At 39.6% G+C, this 21,024-nt stretch overlaps 1 protein-coding gene across 2 annotated transcripts in view; it reads right to left on the reverse strand.

Annotated features, from left to right (window-relative positions):
- Nucleotides 1-21,024, reverse strand: part of ttc39c (tetratricopeptide repeat domain 39C) — a 108,382-nt gene that overhangs the window by 70,239 nt on the left and 17,119 nt on the right. Inside the window, exons 2-3 of one of the 2 annotated variants that reach the window (XM_060823914.1) lie at nucleotides 4,677-4,725; nucleotides 1,223-1,351 (exon numbers count right to left, since the gene is read on the reverse strand). The exons of the other annotated variant lie outside the window; for it this stretch is intronic. Of the exons in view, the coding sequence (XP_060679897.1) occupies nucleotides 1,223-1,351; nucleotides 4,677-4,725 (178 nt within the window). The remainder of the gene's footprint in view (nucleotides 1-1,222; nucleotides 1,352-4,676; nucleotides 4,726-21,024) is intronic. 2 annotated transcript variants of the gene reach the window in all.

The raw sequence follows: 21,024 nt of genomic DNA on the forward strand, positions 1-21,024 counted from the left end.
AGCACAATACTGCAGATGTTGGAAATTAAAACAATAAATGACAATACTTAGCAAATCAGGCAGTACCTGCAGAGACACAATGGAATTAATGTCTCAGGTAGATGACTCTTTGTATTATATGTTAGAAGTGTGATAGATAAGTGAAATGGGGGAAGACGGCATATAAACAAAAAAAGGAAAGGTCTATGATGGGTGGAAGACACAGAAATTAATATGTTATTAAGTCAGCAAAGCAAGACCAATGGGTAGGTCAAATAAGGAAGCGTCCAGAGGAGGCATGAATGGCAGAATGATCAGCAGTTGTCATCCGAAAGCAAAACAACAGAACACAAGAATTAAAACCAAACCCACAGGCTGTAACTAGAGCTGCAAGGTTCAAAGTAGAGGTGTTGGCCATTTGCAGGTCAATATCAATGACTGAGATAAAGAGAGGGAGTAACGTATCTAGGTTCACTGATGATTCAAAAGTGGGACTGGAAGCTATGAGAAAAACAGAGGCCAACGGACTGAGATAAAGATGGGAAATTATTATGAAGTAGGCAGTTTTATTGACAGAGAGGATGAAACCCTTGCCCAAGGTTAACCAATACTTAACTTGAGGAAATTTCTGCTTAAACTTAGATTGGGATACTGGAGAATTAGTCTGATATCAAGGTGGTGAGGGATGATCAAGAAACGTTGGAGCTGGAGTCATTAGGATATACATAGAAGCTGGCACAGTATTTTTGGTCGAAGTCATGTGAGGAAAGGCAGTTCCACGCCAAAATAGGAAAGGGTAAGTAATTGATTCTTGGAGAATTCCAGAAATAAGGCAGGAATGAGAAGCCATCACAGAAGATTGCCTAACTACGAACGGGCAAGAGTGAAACAAAACCGCTGCAGTTTTAACGGCAACAGGGCCAAGAAAGCAGGGTGGGTTTTGTGGGCATATGAGCTAGAAATTGCACAAAAATAAATATTTTGGGATGTGTTCTCAGAAGTAAACTCAGAAAATTAAAGTACCCTACTCTCACGGGCTAGATAAAAAGCAAAGTTGCACACAATACTCTACAGCACACTCCAATAGTCATGACAAGTACAGCTAATTGTGTTTCTTTCCTCCTACACAACTTGGAATGAGAATATTCTTGCAATGTAAAGACTGACGAAAATGTTCTCCCTATTATTGTTTTTTAAATTGATATAGATTGGATAGCGCTACCAATTCAGACAGTGTACTCACATTCTTTTTAATTTTATTCCTGATTGTTTCAATTACACCTGCTTCACTACTTTCACACAGCTTCTCAGTGTTTTTTAAATCATCACAAGCCAGCTGCATTTTTTCATCTTCAAAGGTCATCATAGCGTTCTGAAAAATTGATGTCAGAATTAATGTGTGCAGCTAAAACAGTCAAAGAAGCTTACATTGTGCTAACACATATTAAATAACATACAGTAAATTAACATTAAACTATACAATAATTGGAAGTGTTTAACTAGAGTGATTCAATGTTGTAATACATATGCTTGGGAATCAGTTAGTTCAGTTGGCTGGTTGACCAAATTCTAAAGCAGACAAACGCCAATAGTGTGGGTTCAGTTCTCACACCAGTCAAGGTCACTCTGAAGTTCCTGCCTTCTCAATCTTGCCCTTTGCTTGTGGCATGGTGACCCTCTGTTTAAGCTCTCCATCAGCTGTCTCTCACTCTCTCTTTATAGCTCTATAGTCCTCTGGGATGGCAACTTTAAAAAAAAGTAAGCTAATATCTGGTCCTTTTCTTATGCAAGTATATTTCAACTTACTTCTGAAATTTATAAAATGCTATCTTTATTTTTGAAGTCTCAAACCAAAAGGACACTACTCACCCTTCCAGTTTGTAGCTGAAAATGTGTTGCTGGTTAAAGCGCGGCAGGTCAGGCAGCATCCAAGGAATAGGAAATTCAACGTTTCGGGCACAAGCCCTTCATCAACTACTCTTCCAGTTTGTAGTACAGTTATGTTTATTTATTTAAAAGGCTGACTTCTTTTCAGGTTATAAATAAAGTTACATATTCAATCTATTCTTTTAAGAGCCAAGATTTGAATACCTGAAAATTAACGGGATGGCCTTGAATGCTAACCTTTTAGAAGATTTTTACCATCAGGCAATCTTCCCGATTTCAGAGTCAAGCCTGGATAGTGAATATTTTCCCTGTCAGTCAGTTATGGTTATATTCATTTCAGAGATTCTTTATCGATAGAAGACATTTTGAAATCAAAAATAAAATGCTCATATTTTGTTTTGGAATACCAATTAATGTTAGATTTACACTGAACAGGGATTTGGACTCTAACATGGGGTGCTTTTAAAAATATTTATTCACGGACGTGTGTGTTGCTGGCTGGGCCAGCATTTATTACCCATCCCTAATTGCCCCTGAAAAGGTGTTGGTGAGCTGCTTCCTTGAATGTCCACAGTTTATGCGCTCTATGTAGACCCACAAATTATTCTTCTTTTGTATATTCACAGACGAGACATAGGCATCACTGGCTGGCCATTAATTGCCCATCCCTAATTGCCTCTGAACTGAGTGACTTGCTAGGCCATTTCAAAGAGCAGTTGAGAGTCAACTACTTTACTGTGGGTCTGGAGTCATGTATAGGCCTGGTCAGGTAAGGATGGCAATTTTCTTCCCTAAAGAGCGTTAGTGAACCAGGTGGGGTTTTTTTTCTGACAATCGACAATAGTCTTGTGGTAATCAGTATATTTTTAATTCCAGATTATCATCAAATTCAAATTCCACAATCTTCTATGGCTTGATTTGAACCCAGGTCCCCAGAAGATAAGCGGAGTTTCTGGATTAATAGTCTAGTGGCAATACCACTAGGCCATCTTCTTCGTATGGTGATCAAAATAAAGCAATAACAGCTGGCTCAAACTAACTCTTGAAAGAAATGTAAGTATGCAACTCCCACTCTACAAATTTTATGCTTTTAACCTACTAGACAATTGAAAATTTGCACTAAATTGTAATGTTTTGTTGGCTACTTTTTTTTTCTATGTATTAAAATATGATGAACAAATACTTAAAGAGGTCTTAATAAAAATGGCATTGATAACATTTGCTGGCCTACGTAAAAGGCTAATCTAATGGGAACGGATGTACTTCTGATTTTTCTGTTCTACAATGAAAATTAGCAGGTTAAGTCTCTAACACAAGGCAACAGTGCTTTCCCACTATTCCTTTACCTGAATGATATTATTCCTAACAAGATGATCTAAATCTTAGACAAATGGTGATCAGTATCTTGACTCCTATTTCATAAACATTGCAACAATTAATTGTTTACATTGCATTAAGAAATAAACCTCAGGGCAGCTATTCAAACAATCAAATAAATAGGACATATGGAGGCCATTATATATCAATTTCCATCCTTGTAAAATCTAGTATTTTGGATAAATAAAATATATTACCCATTAAAAGACACAAGGAATGTACAATGAGAACTAAGTCAGGACATTTTTAAGCAACAAAGTGCACACCTCAGAAATACCCAGTCCTCACAATGTGAGAGATAATGCCTTCGCTGAGTCAGCAAAACTAAAAAATTAATACTATTAACATTTTGAGAGTCTGAAATTACAAATGAGATTGTAAAATCTGGCTTGGTTATGATAAATGTCTCTCTGCCACTCCACCCCACTACAACTGAATCTGCACAAGCCTTTTTGAATTTCACAAAATGTACAATTTGCTATGAACCCAACATAGCCTGGCAGAGTTTAAAAACAATTTTTAATTTAGCTTTTAAAACCATCTCTCAAGCTATTTTAAGCGGTCACTTGCTATTTTTGATCAAAATAGCATGATTGATTCTTGAAGAAGGGCTTATGCCCGAAACGTCAATTCTCCTGCTCCTCAAATGCTGCCTAGCCTGCTGTGTTTTTCCAGCACCACATTTTTTCAACTCTGGTCTCCAGCATCTGCAGTCCTCACTTTCTCCAAAATAGCATTATCCCAGCATTTTGGCTTCGAAATCAGTGTTAAGTGCCCAATTAAAAGTTACTTGATTCTGAAAGTTAATTTTCAAATTACTTCACCATTGGGACAGGGTCCCCAACTGATGCAATGTTGTTAAAATCAATATAAAAGATCACAAAATGCTCAACACTGCTCAAAATTCCACAATTTTTCTGCATATGCTATGAGGGGAACTTGCAAGTCTGTAACTGGGAGACGTGTTCAAAATAACTCATCACAATGATTCAAGACAGAGCAAAAGGAGAGATCAAGACCTTTAGCCTTCCTTCAAACCAATGACATCACTCTTTACCCAATGAAAAAGCACTGGCATGTTACTCATTTGTCTGTAAGATTAATGTTCAACAAAATAAAAACAGAAATCGTTGGAGAAACTCAACAGGACTGGCAACATCTGAGGGAAGAAGGCAGAGTTAATGTTTCAAGTCCAGTGACTCATCATTTTGATATTACATTCAAATTCTCTTATATTGTGACTGTTATGCAATATTTGATGTAGACAAATGTCCAGTTCAGACTTAGACACCAAAATGAATTAGGGTTCCTTGGAGTTTGATTTACAACTAAATAAATATTGAACTTAGAGCAAAGAAAGAAAAGTCTAAAGAAGTGATGAGTTCACATTTGCAAATTAGAATGGACAAAACATATACTCTAAATTTACTCACCAAGAAACTAACAAAGCTTGCTCCAAAGCTCATCAGAGGACTGTTGTTCCTATAAAGAATGCATTAAAATTATATGCAAATAAAAACTACTAGAATCTTAGCACTATATTCAATGCATATTTTACACCATAGCAAATGAAACAAAACATATCTGAATAATTAGTCTTAAAGCAATTTCAGTTATTAGAACTACCATAGAAACCTAAAATCACTGGTATAAATTTTACCAACAACAGAAAATGTTGAGAAACTCAGCAGGTCTAGTATCACTGGCTAACTTCCTCCAGCAAGTTCTGTTTTATTTCAGTTTTCCAGTAGTCATAGTTTGCTTTTGTATAAATTTTACCAACTTACTGATACAACCAAATATTGCACAATAAATGCATTGTCAAGCAATTAAACGTTTACTTCTGAATGCCAGTTTTGCATAACATAGGCTAGTGACTATGAATTAGCCATTAAATAATTCTACCCCGAGTAGATGGTTATTTAGCACTTCACCCCATTCCACTTTTATCATAATTATTGCCTATTAGGGTGTTGGATACAAATTTAATGGTAGCCTTAAAAGGGAATTAAATATTAGGATAGATGACATTTTTTTTCACTCACTCAGAGAATGGTTAAGCTGTGGAATTTGCTATCACAAAAACTGTGAAGGCAGGGTCACTGAGTATATTCAAGAGGAGACTGATCAAATTTTAGAGATTATAGACATTAAAGAAATAGTAGTAAGAATACAGTGTTGAGATACAGGGTCAGCCACAATCATATTGGATGGCAGAGCAGGCTCAAAGAGCCAAATGGCCTACTCCTGCTCCTAGTTTCTCACACTGTAGGGATTCTATGATTCCTGAAGAGCACAGAGAGGGACAAACTGGTTTGTTGTCCAAAAGAGTCAGAGTACAGAGTACAATGGTCCGAATTACCTCTTTCAGTGCTACACTATTTTAAGGCTGAACTGTGATATAACTCCAACTCCATATTCACGAAGATGAAACTCATTTCCAAAGATGTCAAGCTGCATTGTTATTTTCTCCATTACCACTCTCTTCCACCTCTAAATTACTCATCAAAATATTAGCAGCACAAACTTTTAACATGCTCTACTAGTAGTATAATAAAACAAAGCACTGCAAAAGCTGGCGATCTAAAACAAAAAAACAAATTGATGGAGAAACCCAGATGTCTGGCAGTATCTGTGAAAGAAAATAGAGCTAATGCTTGATCCAGTGACCCTTTATCAGAACTATATTTGTTCTGGATGTAAGTTTGCTCCCTGAGCTGTAAGGTTTGTTTTCAGTCGTTTTAGCACCATACTAGGTAACATCATCAATGAGCCTCCAGTGAAGCACTGGTGGTCTGGCCCACTTTTTATTTATGTTTAGGTTTCCTTGGGTCAGTGATGTCATTTCCTCTTCTTTTTCTTAGGGGGTAAATGGGATCCAAGTCAATGTGTTTGTTGAGAAGAGTTACAGTTGGAATGCCATGTTTCTAGGAATTCTCGCACGTGTCTCTGTTTGGCTTGTCCTAGGATGGATGTGTTTTTCAAGTCAAAGTGGTGTCCTTCCTCATCAGAATGTAACGATATGACATACTAGTATCTTTACATACAGATGAGGAAGGACACCACTTCGACTGGGACAACACATCCATTCTAGGACAAGCCAAACAGAGACACGCACAAGAATTCCTAGAAGCATGTAACTTTTATCAACAAACACATTGGCTTGGATCCCATTTACCCCCTAAAAAAAGAGGGAATTACATCACTGACCCAAGGAAACCTAAACACAAATAAAAGCAGGCCATACTACCAGTGCTTCACCCAAGGCTCACTGATGATGTTTTTTAATATGGTGATGAAATGTCTGAAAACAAACCTTCCAGCTTAGCAAGCAAACACATCCAGAACCTCAACCTGAGCTACAAATCTTCTCAAAACTCACTATATTTTGTATTTAATTTCCTTGTCTGTGCAAATGAAACTGCACATCATTTGTGTGGAGTTTGGGAGGTGGTAAAATCACTGCACTAATAATCTAGAATCCCAGGCTAATATTCTGGGAACATAGATTCAAATCCCACCATGGCTGATGGTGAAAACTGGAATTAAAAATGGTGACCATGTACATGGTCAACTGTAATAAAATCCTATTCAGTTCACCAAATGTCCTTCAGAGAAGGGAATTCTGCTATACTCATCTTGTTTAGCCCCATGAGATTCCAGACCCTCAACAATTGGTTGACTCTTAACTGCCCACTGGACACTTAGGGACGGGCAATAAATGACACTGAACAAACAAATCCCTCAAACAAATTTTTTAAAATTAGCTGAAGAGGCAGTGTTGACCTGCTTAATGTGCAATGTAAGTGAGATCAATGCCTGCAATGTCCAGTGAAGTTTTAGTCAGATCACATCTTGGAGTTTGATGGCCAGATACCCTGGAATAAAATCAACAAGATGAAGGAAAAGAAAACTGGACACACAGCATGTGCTACCCTCCTTGCTATTTATTTTTGAAAAACTATCAAATGTATTCCATATCTGCCTTAAAGAATAGATGAGCTACAAATCATGCAGAGCATAATAATTACAGGAGGATGTTGATAGCAAATTAATATATTAATTTCTGTATAAGAATACAAGGTTGAGAGATTTACAAACCTTTTTTTAATAAACGATCATCAACCTGAAATGTTAACTGTGTTTCTCTCCGTAGATAATGCCAGAACTGCTCAGTTCTTCCAGCATCTTTGTTCTCATTTCAGACTTTTAGCGTTCAGTATTTTGCTTTTGCAATGCTTGTAATGTTCACAACAAACTTAATGAGCTGATAGTCCAAGTGAATAATTATGATATGCTAGCCATTCCGGAGAGGTGGCCACAGGGTAACAAGGCGTATGTGACATTCAAGGAGAAGAAGAAGCTAGGTAAAGATGGAGAAGCCACATACATGCCTAATCAAAGCTGGAATTGCTGCAACAGATAGAGGTGACCTTTGTTCAAAAGGTCAAGATGTAGAGTCTATAGAAATAAATTGCTGCAGATGCTGGAATCTGTACTGAAAACAATAAATACTGGAGATCAGAGCAAGTCAGACAGCATCCATAGAAAGAGAGCAAGCTAGCATTTTGAGTCTAGATGACTCTTCATCAGAGCTGAAGTAAAGTTTGGAGGAGACAGCATTTATGCTGTAGTTTGAGGGCCAGGTGAATACTAGATGTAAGGTGCTGGTGAAGAAAAGGATGTTGATAGTTCTGATTCAGTACATTCCAGAACCCCAGCCCCACTCCCTCTCCAATTATAGCATAAAAACTGTTCAGTCCACACTTCAGCTCTGATGAAGAGTCATCTAGATTTGAAACATGAGCTTGTTCTCTCTCCATGGATGCTGCCTGACCCACTGTGATGTCCAGCATTTGTTGTTCTCAGGACAGTCTGTTTGGGTGGAGATGCGGAACAGTAGGGGAAAGAAGTCACTAGTGGGAGTGAGGTATAGGTCTTCAAACAGTAACCACAGTCTAGGCCAATTTTTACAAGAAGAAATATTTGGTACTTGTGATAGAGGGACAGCTATAATTATGGGTGATATTAATCTACACTTAACCTAGAAAAATCATATTGACAATAACCTGAATGAGAAGTTCACAGAATGCTTTTAAGGTAGTTTCTTGATAGCATATTCTCCAACTGACCAGAGAGCAGATAATTCTGCGTATAAATGTGTAAAGATGAGTGGCAGGTCAGATGACTGGAGAGAATCAGAGAATGGCAGAGAATGGTTAAAAGGCTAATCAGACAAATACATTGGAGCACAAGACGTAGCTAGCTCGAAATGAAAAATTAGCAAGATTATCTACAAGTATCCAAAATGGAAAAAAAAACAAACCAAGTGTTGGTTCTCTGGAGGATGAGAATGGGGAGTTAATAGTAAATAAAGAAATGGCAGATATAAAGACAATCAATATTTATTCACTGTAACAGCGGATACAAAGGAATCCCAATAATACCCATAAAGGTTGAATGACGTGCATAGTTCATTAACCCACACGTTAAACGGCCAAGCAACTGCTGAGAGTCCATATAAACAACCACCTTTGAAAAAGTATGTAAAGAAACCTAATTTTTTCTAGCATTTGAGGAGAAAAGAAAAATTTGAAGTAACATACTCAAACGCAGATACATTTACACCATAAGTAAATTAGATTACTTACAGTGTAGAAACAGGCCCTTCAGCCCAACAAGTCCACACCGACCCGCCAAAGCGCAGCCCACCCATACCTCTACATTTACCCCTTACCTAACACTATGGGCAATTTAGCATGGCCAATTCACCTGACCCGCACATCTTTGGAATGTGGGAGGAAACCGGGGCACCCGGAGGAAACCCACGCAGACACGGGGAGAACGTGCAAACTCCACACAGTCAGTCGCCTGAGTCGGGAATTGAACCCGGGTCTCAGGCGCTGTGCTAACCATTGTGCCACCGTGCCGCCCACTAAAGGTTTAATTAGATTAACTTACATTGTGTTCTCACAGTCATCTTTTACAATAAAGTTTATGGACTGTAGTAGAACTGAGAAAAAAGGTTGTTGGGTTCAGCTCCAAGAGCAAAAAAGCTGATAGGAACTACTAATTAAATACTTTTGATAAGTCGACAATGTAAGAAAGATAATCATCCTATTTCCATACTGCAAGTTCCAAAAAGCAGCAGTAAAACAAACCCAATAGCACAATGAGATCTATTTTTCCAATCAACCTGTTCACAGAGGTTATCACACACTGCTAGAGCTGTGGGGACTTTAACCCAGGCCTCTCAGCCCAGAGGTAAGGACACTACCAGTGCACAAAAGGGCCTTGAGAGACGTAGTAAGTCCGTTCCAGAGGGAAGACATAAACAAAGTCTTTTGAGTTCTGCAGCTGAAGTGCCAGTCTGGATTAAGTGCTCAGGTCTCTGGAGCAATGATTTAAAACCACAAAGTACTAACTCAAAGACAACAGCACTGTCAGAAAATTGGATTATTCATCCTTGCCGTACTGAGAGATTCAGGAAGAGGTGTCATTTTTAGTTCACTTTTGATTTTGACAAGTTTCAACAAATAATTTTAAATATTTTCTTGTAAAGTTTAAGCAATTTTAAATCATAATGCTCACCATTGTGCAGTACTATCTACAAAAAATGCTTACTTTTATACTGACCATAAATTTTGAAAACCACTCACTGAGATGCATTTATCAGTAAATGGCATTTTAAACCTTATTCGCCTTAAAACTATTCATAAAAGTAACAAATTTAATTTATACACTGGAACAAACAAACAGCTGTTGGTGTTGAGAAAAAAACATTGCTTCTACAGCAGATTAATGTGAAAAACATCAAGGCTATTCTCAAGATGTAGGAATAAATGTTCTCTTGTGAAAAGCACACCATTCCAACCATACAACTCAAATTTGACACTGTGGGAGGATTTTAATGGTCTTCCACTCAGCTTACCAAAATCACAACGCTAAGTGGAAAGCCAAATGGTTTATTGTCTTTTGCTAATTCAGATTATTAACCGGCAAATTTAGGACATGGATCAAAGGCCACAGATGCCTTGAGGCAAATACAACAATCTTAAAATTGTTACATTGCAAAAAGTGAACATTCAACAGGCTTACATCAACAGTCCTGGAACGCAAGTCCCCGAAAAAAGACAAGGGTAGCTTACAGCATCACCACCTCCATGTCACAGATCATTCTTATTCAGATACACCATCAACATTCCTTTATCACAATTAAGTCCACACTCTGGATTTCAGTGAACCCCATTGGGGAGGAGGGCTACAAATGTTTAAAGTTCAGCACAAAAAAGGAGCAGGTATCAAACCAATTCACCAACCAAATGCAGAGCGCAAACTGAAACAAAAACAATCATACACTGAGGGGAATTCAAGAATAGTGACTCATGAACGCATTAGATTTCATCAGCACAGAAAGCTGTGCTTAGGTGGAGTAGGAATACTTCAATATGCAGCACATTCCTCCATGCAAACCAGTCACTTCAGGATTTCCTTTTCTGCTCACGCTTGCCACTAGAACATTAGCAAGGAATCCCACAGGAAATGTCAAGCCTAGATTAGCAATGTCGCCACTCTCGGTAATACAATCAAAACTATACTGCTGCTGATTTCTGACTGCAACTGACTGAATGGTATTTGAAGTGCATTGAGGAGTTAACCTCAACTTTAAAAACACATATGTTTCATATGAAAAACAGACAGGCTGCTTACATGTATGGGCTTACTCACTTCTACCATGGAGACTTGACCTTACATGAGTATACAAGATTACATTTTTAGTCAAAACTTATTTTTACACAAGTAATATTTTGGAAGCGTCAAAACACACCCTCTCTTTGTCTCCATCTTACGGCTGCCAAGTCAGAGACCCTTACCACCAATGACAATAGAAGCCAAAAATTTCATTACTTAATTTGTATTTATACATAAATAATAAACTCACAGAGAAGCAGGCATTAATCTATGAACACCGGCTGAATTTTCCAAGGAGTGATTAGATGATTAGATCCCCTACAGTGTGGATACAGGCCCTTCGGCCCAACTAATCCACATCAACCTTCCGAAGAGTAGCCCACCCAGACCCGTTTCCCTCTGATTAATGCACCTAACACCATAGGCAATTTAGCATGGCCAATTCACCTGACCTGGAATATGGGTGTAAACTGGAGCACCCGGAGGAGACCCACGCAGACAGTACTCCACACAGACAGTTACCTGAGGCTGGAATCGAACCTGGGACCACAGTGTTGTGAGGCAGCAGTGCTAACCACTGAGCCACCATGTCATCTTGCCACCCGAAGATTGAACTCAGGACCTTCAGATCATGACTGGGCCAATGGACCAAGGAGTGACAGGTGGAGTTTAATTTAGATAACTGTGAGGTGCTGACTTTGGAAAGGCAAATCAGGGCAGGACTTATATACTTAATGGTAAGGTCCTGGGAATGTTGCTGAACACAGACCTTGGCGTGCAGATTAATTGTTCTTTGAAAGTGGAGCCGCAGATAGACAGGATAGGGAAGAAAGCATTAGGCATGCTTGCCTTTATTGGTCAGTGCATCCAGTATAAGAGTTGGGAGGTCATGTTGCAGCTGTGCAGGACACTGGTTGGACCACTTTTGGAATATTGTGTGCAATTCTGGTTTCCCTCCTATTGTGAAACTTGAAAGGGTTCAGAGAAGATTTACAAGGATGTTGCCAGGGTTGGAGGGTTTGAGCTACAGGGAGAGGCTGACTAGCCTGGGGCTGTTTTCCCTGGAGTGTCAGAGGCTAAAGGTTTATAAAATCATTATGGGCATGAATAGGGTAAATAGGCAAGGTCTTTTCCCAGGATGGGGGGGTCCCTCCAAAACTAGAGGGCATAGGTTTAAGGTGAGAGGGGAAAAATATAAAAGGGACCTAAAGAGAAACTTTTTCATGCAGAAAGTAGTGCATGAATGGAATAAGCTGACAGAGGAAATGGTAGAGGCTAGTACAATTATAGCATTTAAAATGCATTTGGATGGTTACATGAATAGGATGAGTTTAAAGGGATATGGGTCAAATGCTGCCAAATGGGGCTAAATTTATGTAGGATATCTGGTTGGCATGGATGAGTGGACCAAAGGGTCTGTTTCCATGCTGTATATCTCTACTACTCTATGACTATGAGTGGCAATCTCATGCAGATGTCACATGCAGGCCAGTGGAGGTGTTAGATCTGGAGTGAAGATCCATCTGCAAGGAGTAAGATATGAGAGTGTGAGGGGTACATTTGGTGGTCAGTTTAATAGTTTCTCAGGAGTTAGGCAAGGCATTTAATAGTCTAACATTTCATGAGTAACTATTCACTTCACTTCAGTGGAGCCCTTGGAATTCCAAGAATTAAATGGACACTTTCAGAGGATCCAGGGATTGGGGAATTGTTCAACAGAATCTTCTATTTCCCACGCAATTCTTCAAAGTCTGGCAAGGTCCTCATGCACAACTCCGTATCTGGACCATTAAATTGAAAATTCTACTGTTATGAGATGAGTGACTCCGATTGTTATAGGGTAATGTTCAGTTGAAGTTAGTATCGGGGAGGCCAGATCCCCAAACAGGAACCTGGCTGATTACATCATAATTTGTTTTTTTTAAAAACCAAAGTGATCATCTATAAAAACATAAGTATGAAATACTGCATTGTTTTTAATGTACATATTTATTGAAAACATTTTTCACTCTTTTACAAAAAAAACCAAAAAAGTTTAAAAAAGGACAAAAGTACAGAAAAGTAGAAATAATATTGTACTATTTACATTACAGTAACATTGACAATAAACTGTCTACTACTCGTCAAGATACAGTCGTCTCATACTTAACTTAAACCAAATTAGCATAAACTCAAATTAAATAAACTGACAATAAAATAACAAATTACAATCCACTAAAACTAAATTTCACTACATTGTACTATATTACATTACTCCACACGCTGCACCTCCATCAAGGCTCCCGTCCATGGGAGCAAGTATGATTATATCCATATTTACTAGGCACCCCCCCCTCCACCTGCCACACCAACCAACACCCCCCCACTCAAGAATCCCCTCCACCGACCACCATATACAGCCCTCGTAGCTATATAAAGGCCCTAATCAGTACTGCTGACAGATCCATGTCTATGTAATTTAGAAAGGGCTGCCAAGTCTTATAAAATCGCTCCGTTCCATGGCACACCATACTTGTCAGATAATCTTGAGGGACGTGCTCCATCACAAGTCTGTGCCACCCTGCAAGACCTAGAGGCTCTTCTGATATCCAAGTCAGGATGTTCTTCCTCGCACAGTGTATAAAAGTATTGAATAACCTCTTCCCGTGCTCACACAAGGAGGGAAGATTCAGTAGTCCCAAAAGGACAGACACCGAATCCTCCCTAACTTCCAGGATTCCCTCCAGTTCATCCACTCTGAGCATCCAGTATCCGTGAATTGTCTAACAGGACCAGAAGCAATGTGTAAGGGTACCAATGCTGTTTTTACATTTGAGACATTTTGGGAAAGATACTTTCTTAAACTCTGCTAACCTCTCTGGCGCCAATTGAAGGATCTTCAATTGCATCGCTTGTGCCTTATTGTGTACTGAAATTTTCTTTACACTCCCCGGTATATCCTCCCAGGTTTCCGATGACATTTCTTCCTCCTAACTCCTGATTCCAAACCTTATGGTGTCTCTCCATATCCCCCAAGGCACTCGCTCTCTGCAGATGACATAAGGTATTAACTGAGAGTGCACCCCCACATCGGAGCACTCTTCGTTTTATTTCCGAATTGTAGGGCTAGGTCAAGAGTGTGGTCTTCTTCTGTATGTAATCCCTAACCTGGAAATATCGGAAAAGGTCCCTGTTAGGGATTCTGTATTTCTAACCTAATTGGCTGAAAGGTAGCATTCCTTGTTTTAACAATAAAACAAATGCTTATTAACAAATGTAGGAAAACAAAAAACTTCTCAGGTTCAAAGAAATTTTAAACAGATACAGTAGTAAAAATAACCCAAGCACAGCTTATAAATTGAACAAAAACAATAGATTTGGATAGGAATCAGTCCAATTGCTGTAACTTACAAATATTGTTGCAATTCTAAGAACTAGTGCTGAAATAGAACTTTATTTTATTTTAACAACTCAAAACTGTTGTCTTCAACCCTCCCCTCACTAGGTATTTCAACATGAACAGTTGGCTCTAGTCTCAATGATCGGAGACACAGGGCTAGGATTACACCATGCAGACCTTCAAGCCTGCCCCACCATTATGGATCATAGCTTATCAGCACGTGTTTCTAAATCTTCCAAACTGTGGGGGTGTTATACATAAACAAATACATTAGTTTAGAGTAATAAACTTGTGTTTTACTTGTAAAACCAAATCTGCTGGATTATGTGCTTGTGTTTCAGTGAAAGGACAACTCGGTAAATAAAAGCAAAACAAAATACAAAGAAGCCAGATTTCATTTTGGTATCTGACTTGGCTGGTACTAATATTAGTTGAATTTAATACATTTAAATTAGAGATATTAGGAAGAACAAGGGTTAAGACCATAAATTCAAACAAATATGACACTAGGTTAAATGACAGGAGATTCTGTTTATCGCAAGCATTTAGAATAAGCTGTTTGTGTAGTATATTAGCTTAAACATTCAAAAGGAAGTTGGACGAACTTGTGGCGCACGTTAATACTTGTAAATAAAGAAATGGTTGCGATATTGAATGATGCATGTCATGATTACTGATCACTGAGATTTATCTTTGAACAACCCTGCAGCACTAATGATGGGTTCATTAGTATCAGTAAAGGGGATCGGACAGAGACAATATTTCTTTGCAACGTTGGCATCCTAATGCATCCTCTGATACTACAGCATGAATTACTCTCCACCGTCTTTATCACAACAAACACCTACAACAGCCCATCATTATTTGTATTCATTAACACTGCCCAAAATTTTTTCACTGGAGGATACCATTCAGCCCATCGCCTATACAAGCTCAATGACATCACTGACTAGTGCCAATCTCAGGTTACCTCCCCATAACCTTGCACATTACTGTCTTACAAATCAACATCCAAAGCCTTTGTTTCAATTGAATATTTCACACAATCTCCATCACATTTCCTGACATTGCATTCCATACCCTAGCTGTTCACCAGACAAAAAGAAACCTCACTTCACCCTTGCTTCTTTTGCAGATTACTTTACATCTTTTCTTTTACAAGCAGAACAGCTTCTCTGTGTCTCTTGTATCCAGCTCACTTCTAAGTTTGAAAATCTCAATCAGATAGAAACAGTGAAATTAGGAGTAGTCATGTACTCAGCATTATGGTTGATCATCCCACTCAGTCCTCTGTTCCTGCTTCCTCCCTACACCTTCTGATCCCTTTAGCTCCAAGGACTTTATCTAACTCCTTTTTGAAAATCTTCCTGTGGCTGAGAATTCCACAGGCTCCCCACTCTCTGGGTGAAGACATTTCTCATCTCAATCCTAAATGGCCCCCACCCCATATCCTTAGACTGGGACCCCTAGTTCTGGACTCCCCAGTCACCAGGAAGATCTGTTTGCATTTACATCATCTAGACCTCTGGTAAGAGATCCCCTTGTAGCCTTCTCCCAACTTCTTCAATCTAGCCTTGTAACTGAAGTTCCTCATCTGTAGAACCCACTCTTGTAAACCACTTGTGCATTCTTTCACGTGCATTCACATCCCTTTTATAATGTAGGGTCCAGAACGGTACACAATATTCCAGCTTGGAACTATTTCCAAAAAGCGAACATGATGATGTGTACTTAGTACATTTTGAAAATCTCACTCAACTTTAATTTAACATTACCCATTCACCACTACTGCCTGCTGAACTTGTTTAGGTAAAAAGTGAGGTCTGCAGATGCTGGAGATCACAGTTGAAAATGTGTTGCTGGTTAAAGCACAGCAGGTTAGGCAGCATCCAAGGAACAGGAAATTCGACGTTTCGGGCATAAGCCCTCCTTGGATGCTGCCTAACCTGCTGTGCTTTAACCAGCAACACATTTTCAACTGCTGAACTTGTTTGTCATTTTTGGATATTATTTGAATATCGCACATTGACTAAGTAGTCAGGTTAAAAATGTGTCAAAGTAAACTTTTCAGTGTGAGTCACACTGTACTAACTTTCAGTGTAAGAATGTGCTTCATGAAAATACCACAAAATTATGAAACAAAAAAGCTATAGAGCTCAGGTGAACAATTTCACAAAAGTACTTGTTCTATCCTGTCATTTGCAGATGTTTTGGGCGAGTGAGCAATGCAATGGATATAGAAAGCACAATTAAGATTCAAGTTGATGGGCGTTCATCTACCTAGAAACAAACACTCACTACCACCCAAATTCGATTGCAATGATCTGTGAAATATACAAAACAAACAGCACTCCAAATTTTGGAAGTGGCAGAACAGAAATTACAGTAAAGTAAGAGGGCAGTGAAGGCTCAGCAATACTGTCTTAATTACTAAAATGAGTGAGTAGCAACAAATCGTAAAGACAAAATCAGAAGTCACACCACACCAGGTTATAGTCCAACAGGTTTATTTGAAATCACAAGCTTTCAAGTCGCTGCTCCTTCGTCAGGTGAATTTCAAACAAAGCTGTAGAACTATAACCCCGCGTCATGTGGCTTCTGATTTTGTCCACCCCAGTAGCTCCACAATTTGTAAAAGAACACAGGTTGGATTCATTTCAATACACAACCTCCATGCCTATTATTCTAAGCAAAACAAAAACTGGCCCCAACACCGTTAAGTGCCAGTTATTAAAAACTCAAATGCAAATACTGAATCATACCGAAACCTTTCACAGTGCTGAATTACATTACACAAGCAACTTTAAATACTGGCACAGAATATACTTATATCAATTTTTTAAAAAACTGATAACTGAAATTTCTTCTTAAATCAACAGATATTTTGGCACAGGTAGAAACCCACTGGCAAACCACAAAAAATCCAAACTCAACTACAGAGCAACGATCACAAGATAGTTTGTACTTGCAAAATATAAGATATCCGTTTGGATGCACATCTCACTGGCTAAGCCAACATTATTGCCCATGCTTAATTGCCATTGAGAAATTGGTGATGAGTTGTCTTCTTGAACCATTGCAATCCTTGCAGTGTACGTACACCCATCAGGGTGGGAGTTGCAGGATTTTAACACAATGACAGTGAAGCAACAGTGATATATTTCCATGTCAAGATGGTGTGTGACTTGGAGGGGATCTTGCAGGTGGTGGTGTTCCCCTGCATCTTCTGGCCTTGTCCTTCTAGATGGTAATGGTTATGGATTTCATAGTTTCTGTATCTGGCGAGTTACCAAGATGATACAAAATATTCATCATATGTAGAATCCAGTTAAGGCTCTGAAGTGCTACAAATGAAGCCAGTATCAAGTCGTAAGACTACTTCCATTCCAAAATTTCATTGTCTTTGCTTGTCTTCCAATTTGGTAAAGAAAGCACACCAACTCCTGTCCAGATAGGAAGGCCTAGTGACCAATGTGTACATGGAAAAAACATGTTTAAACCTCTGCTGGACAAATGCTGAATCTTTTCTTCAACTTCTTTCATATGGATGTCATTGGCTGGGCCAGCACTTATTGCCCACCCCATGTTGCCCTTGAGAATGTGGTGATGAGCTGCCTCCTGGAATGTCCACAGTCCATGTGGTCAAGGCAAGCCCACATCCCCAATATGCTGCATGGGTAGCAGCAAGGTATAATAATAGGTTAGACAAATTCCAATTATTTTCTTTCAGATCCCTCTGATTTGTTGTAGACCATTAGTGAAAATGCCTCATTTTGATCATAACATTAACTAGCACATAGATTATTTGTGTGTTTGTGTATACGCAGCACAATGTAACTAATTCCAGTTTAACCACTCAATGACTCATATCACAATATACCTCCACAGACGCTCTGAAGTGCTGTGAAGAGGTTTAATTCAAGTACTACATTAAAGTACACACTTCCACTTCTGTTTAATAACCTTCTTTCTCACCAGGCACATTGACAGGATCCTGTGTAATAGTCAGCAGGGTCAAGTTTCAGTCAGGCTCTAAATCACTGCGCTACAGTTCTGTATAGAGCTTGGTCGATGGACACAATCTGGAAATGCTGAGTAACTGCAATTATAACACCCAACTGCATTCAGCCACGTGAAAACACCCCAAAGCACCTTACAGTTAATAATTTTTGGAATGCAATAACTCTTGTAGCAACACGCAACCATTCTGCAAAGACATGTGCTGTTTGCAAAAGTACAGAAAGTACTCAACATGTTCCAGAATCTCTCCTTCAACATACATGGGAGGGAATATTTAATTAGATTGCCCAACTCCAGCTTTGCTCAGTACATCTTCTGCAGAAATCTATACTTGTTATCTCTAAGTCCTACTATTACAACATGCACGATTGGACTCTGTCATGCAATCATCTGTAAACTTGAGGTAATCCAAAATTCTGCTAATCATGTTTTAACTTGCACCAAGTCACATTTTCCAGTCACCCTGTGTTCACTGAACGACACGGTCTTCTAGTTTAGCAATATCTCAATTTTAACATCTCATTTTCAAATGCTTCCTTAGGAACAAAAGGAACAGGAGGAGGCTATTCAGCCCGACAGGCCTGCCCCACTATTCAATATAATTGTGGTTGATCAAACACTTCAATGACTTTTATCCATCCCAACCTTATAACCCTCTATGTCACTTGTAATCAGAAATTTATTATTCTCTACCTTAAACAAATACTCAAAGACTGAGCTTCCACAAGCCTTTGGGAAGAAGAGGATTCCAAAGATTCACAACACTTGAAATGAATTAAATTCTGATCTTCTCAGCTTGGTGGCTCAGTGGTTAGCACTGCTGTTTCACAGCGCCAGGGACCCATGACCCATGCAACTGTCTGTGTGGAGTTTGCAAATTCCCCCATTGCCTGCATGAGTTTCTTCTGGATGCTCTGGTTTCCTTCCACAATTCAAAGGTGTGCAGGTTAGGTGAATTTGCCATACTAATTTGCCCATAGCATTCAGGGTTATGTAGGTTAGGTGCATTAGTCAGGGGTAAATGTAGAATATAAGGGTAGGGGAATGGGTCTGGGTGGGTTACTCTTCAGAGGGTTGGTGTGGACCTGTTGGGCAAGTGGCCTGTTTCCACACTATAGGGATTCTATGATCAAGATCAAACATTAATATGGCAGGCAGCATTCAAGCTCCTAGGCCTGTCCGCTCCTAACAGCTGCTTCGTCCCTTCTTTCCTTACTCTTGTTGTCCTCTTTCTTTCTCTTTTTCTGCATCTTCTTCCTATCAGCAGTGACAATGGAGATAAAATGTCAGAGGGGAGCAGCCAGAGCAGGATTCTTGGCGGCCTAGCCTGGCAGTGGAGCCAGGGACTCCACATGTTGCTGAGGTGACAGCTGAAGCAGTGCCAGAAACTTCTGGTTGTGATAGGCATGAAGCATGGACTCCTGGTCATCCGTGTGGTAGTGGCAGCAGCTCCAGGTTGTGATAGGCCCGGGAGTGGGGACTTCTGATTGTTGGCGAAGTGACGGTGACAGTGGAGCTGGGGTTCCTGGTTGCGCAGTGAATGTGGGTCCAACACAGGACCTGGCATAGGTAGGGCATTGGCAGGGTGGGTCCAGTGACAAACAGACGGCATGTGAAGAGTGGCAACTGCGACATTGGTAGGCCCAGCGTTGGGGTTGTTGTTCAGCAGGCTCAGGACTCATGGAGGTAGTGGCACAGCAAAGACGGGACTTGCTTTCACCTTTGTCTTTTTATTCCTGAAGTATTTGAATAGCGCTGGATTGTGGTAATAGTTGAAGCTTTTCACTGTAATTTACTGTTCATTGTAGGGCACAAGTGACAATAAATCAAATCATCAGCAAAAAGTAAGTGACATCCCATTTATTTACAACTGAAAACAAAAAAATGCTGGGGATCACAGCCGATCAAGCAGCATCCATGGAGAGAAAACAAGCTAAGGCTTTGAGTCTTGATGACTCTTCATCAGAGCTGCCATGAAATGGATTGAGGAGGGGATGTCTGAAATGGCGAAGAATGTTCCTTTGAATGTGGAAGCCAGTGGGGTGAAAAGTCAGAACAATGAGAACCCGATCATGCTGTTGTGAGTGACGGAAAGGGGCAAGAATACAAGCATAGGTGTTAGGTCAGATATGGTTGAGGGCCCTATCAACCACAGTGGATGGGAAATCAGAGTTATGGAAGAAGCAAGTCATGTCAGCAACACTGTTTTGGAAACTGTCATCGTCCAAACAGATACAACATAGGTGAAGGAACTGGGAGAATGGGATGGAATCCTTGCAGGGCATGAGGTGGGAACAGCTATAGTGAAGGTAACTATGGGAGTCAGTGGCTTTTGTAGGGGTTGGAGAGCTAGGAGAGAAATGATGTTGATAGTTCAGATTAAGTGATCTGAATGTGAGAATGGCAAAACAGTGCCAGAGGTCCTATGCAGGAAAGAAGCATTCTTTCTCACTGGCTACCTGGAGGAGCAGTGGGGCTCTGAAAGCTTGTAGTTTCAAATAAACCTGTTAGACTACAATCCGGCGTTGTGTGATTTTTGACTTTGTCCATCTCAGTTCAACACCAACACCTCCACAGCAGAGACACATATCAGCCATGATCAAATGGCAGAGCAGACTTAATGGACCAAGTGGTCTAATTCTACTCTTATATCTTAGGGTCTTATAGTCATTCCAACTATTAAATAAATC

Source organism: Hemiscyllium ocellatum, chromosome 4 (assembly GCF_020745735.1).
Source record: "Hemiscyllium ocellatum isolate sHemOce1 chromosome 4, sHemOce1.pat.X.cur, whole genome shotgun sequence".
Taxonomy (NCBI): Eukaryota; Metazoa; Chordata; class Chondrichthyes; order Orectolobiformes; family Hemiscylliidae; genus Hemiscyllium; species Hemiscyllium ocellatum.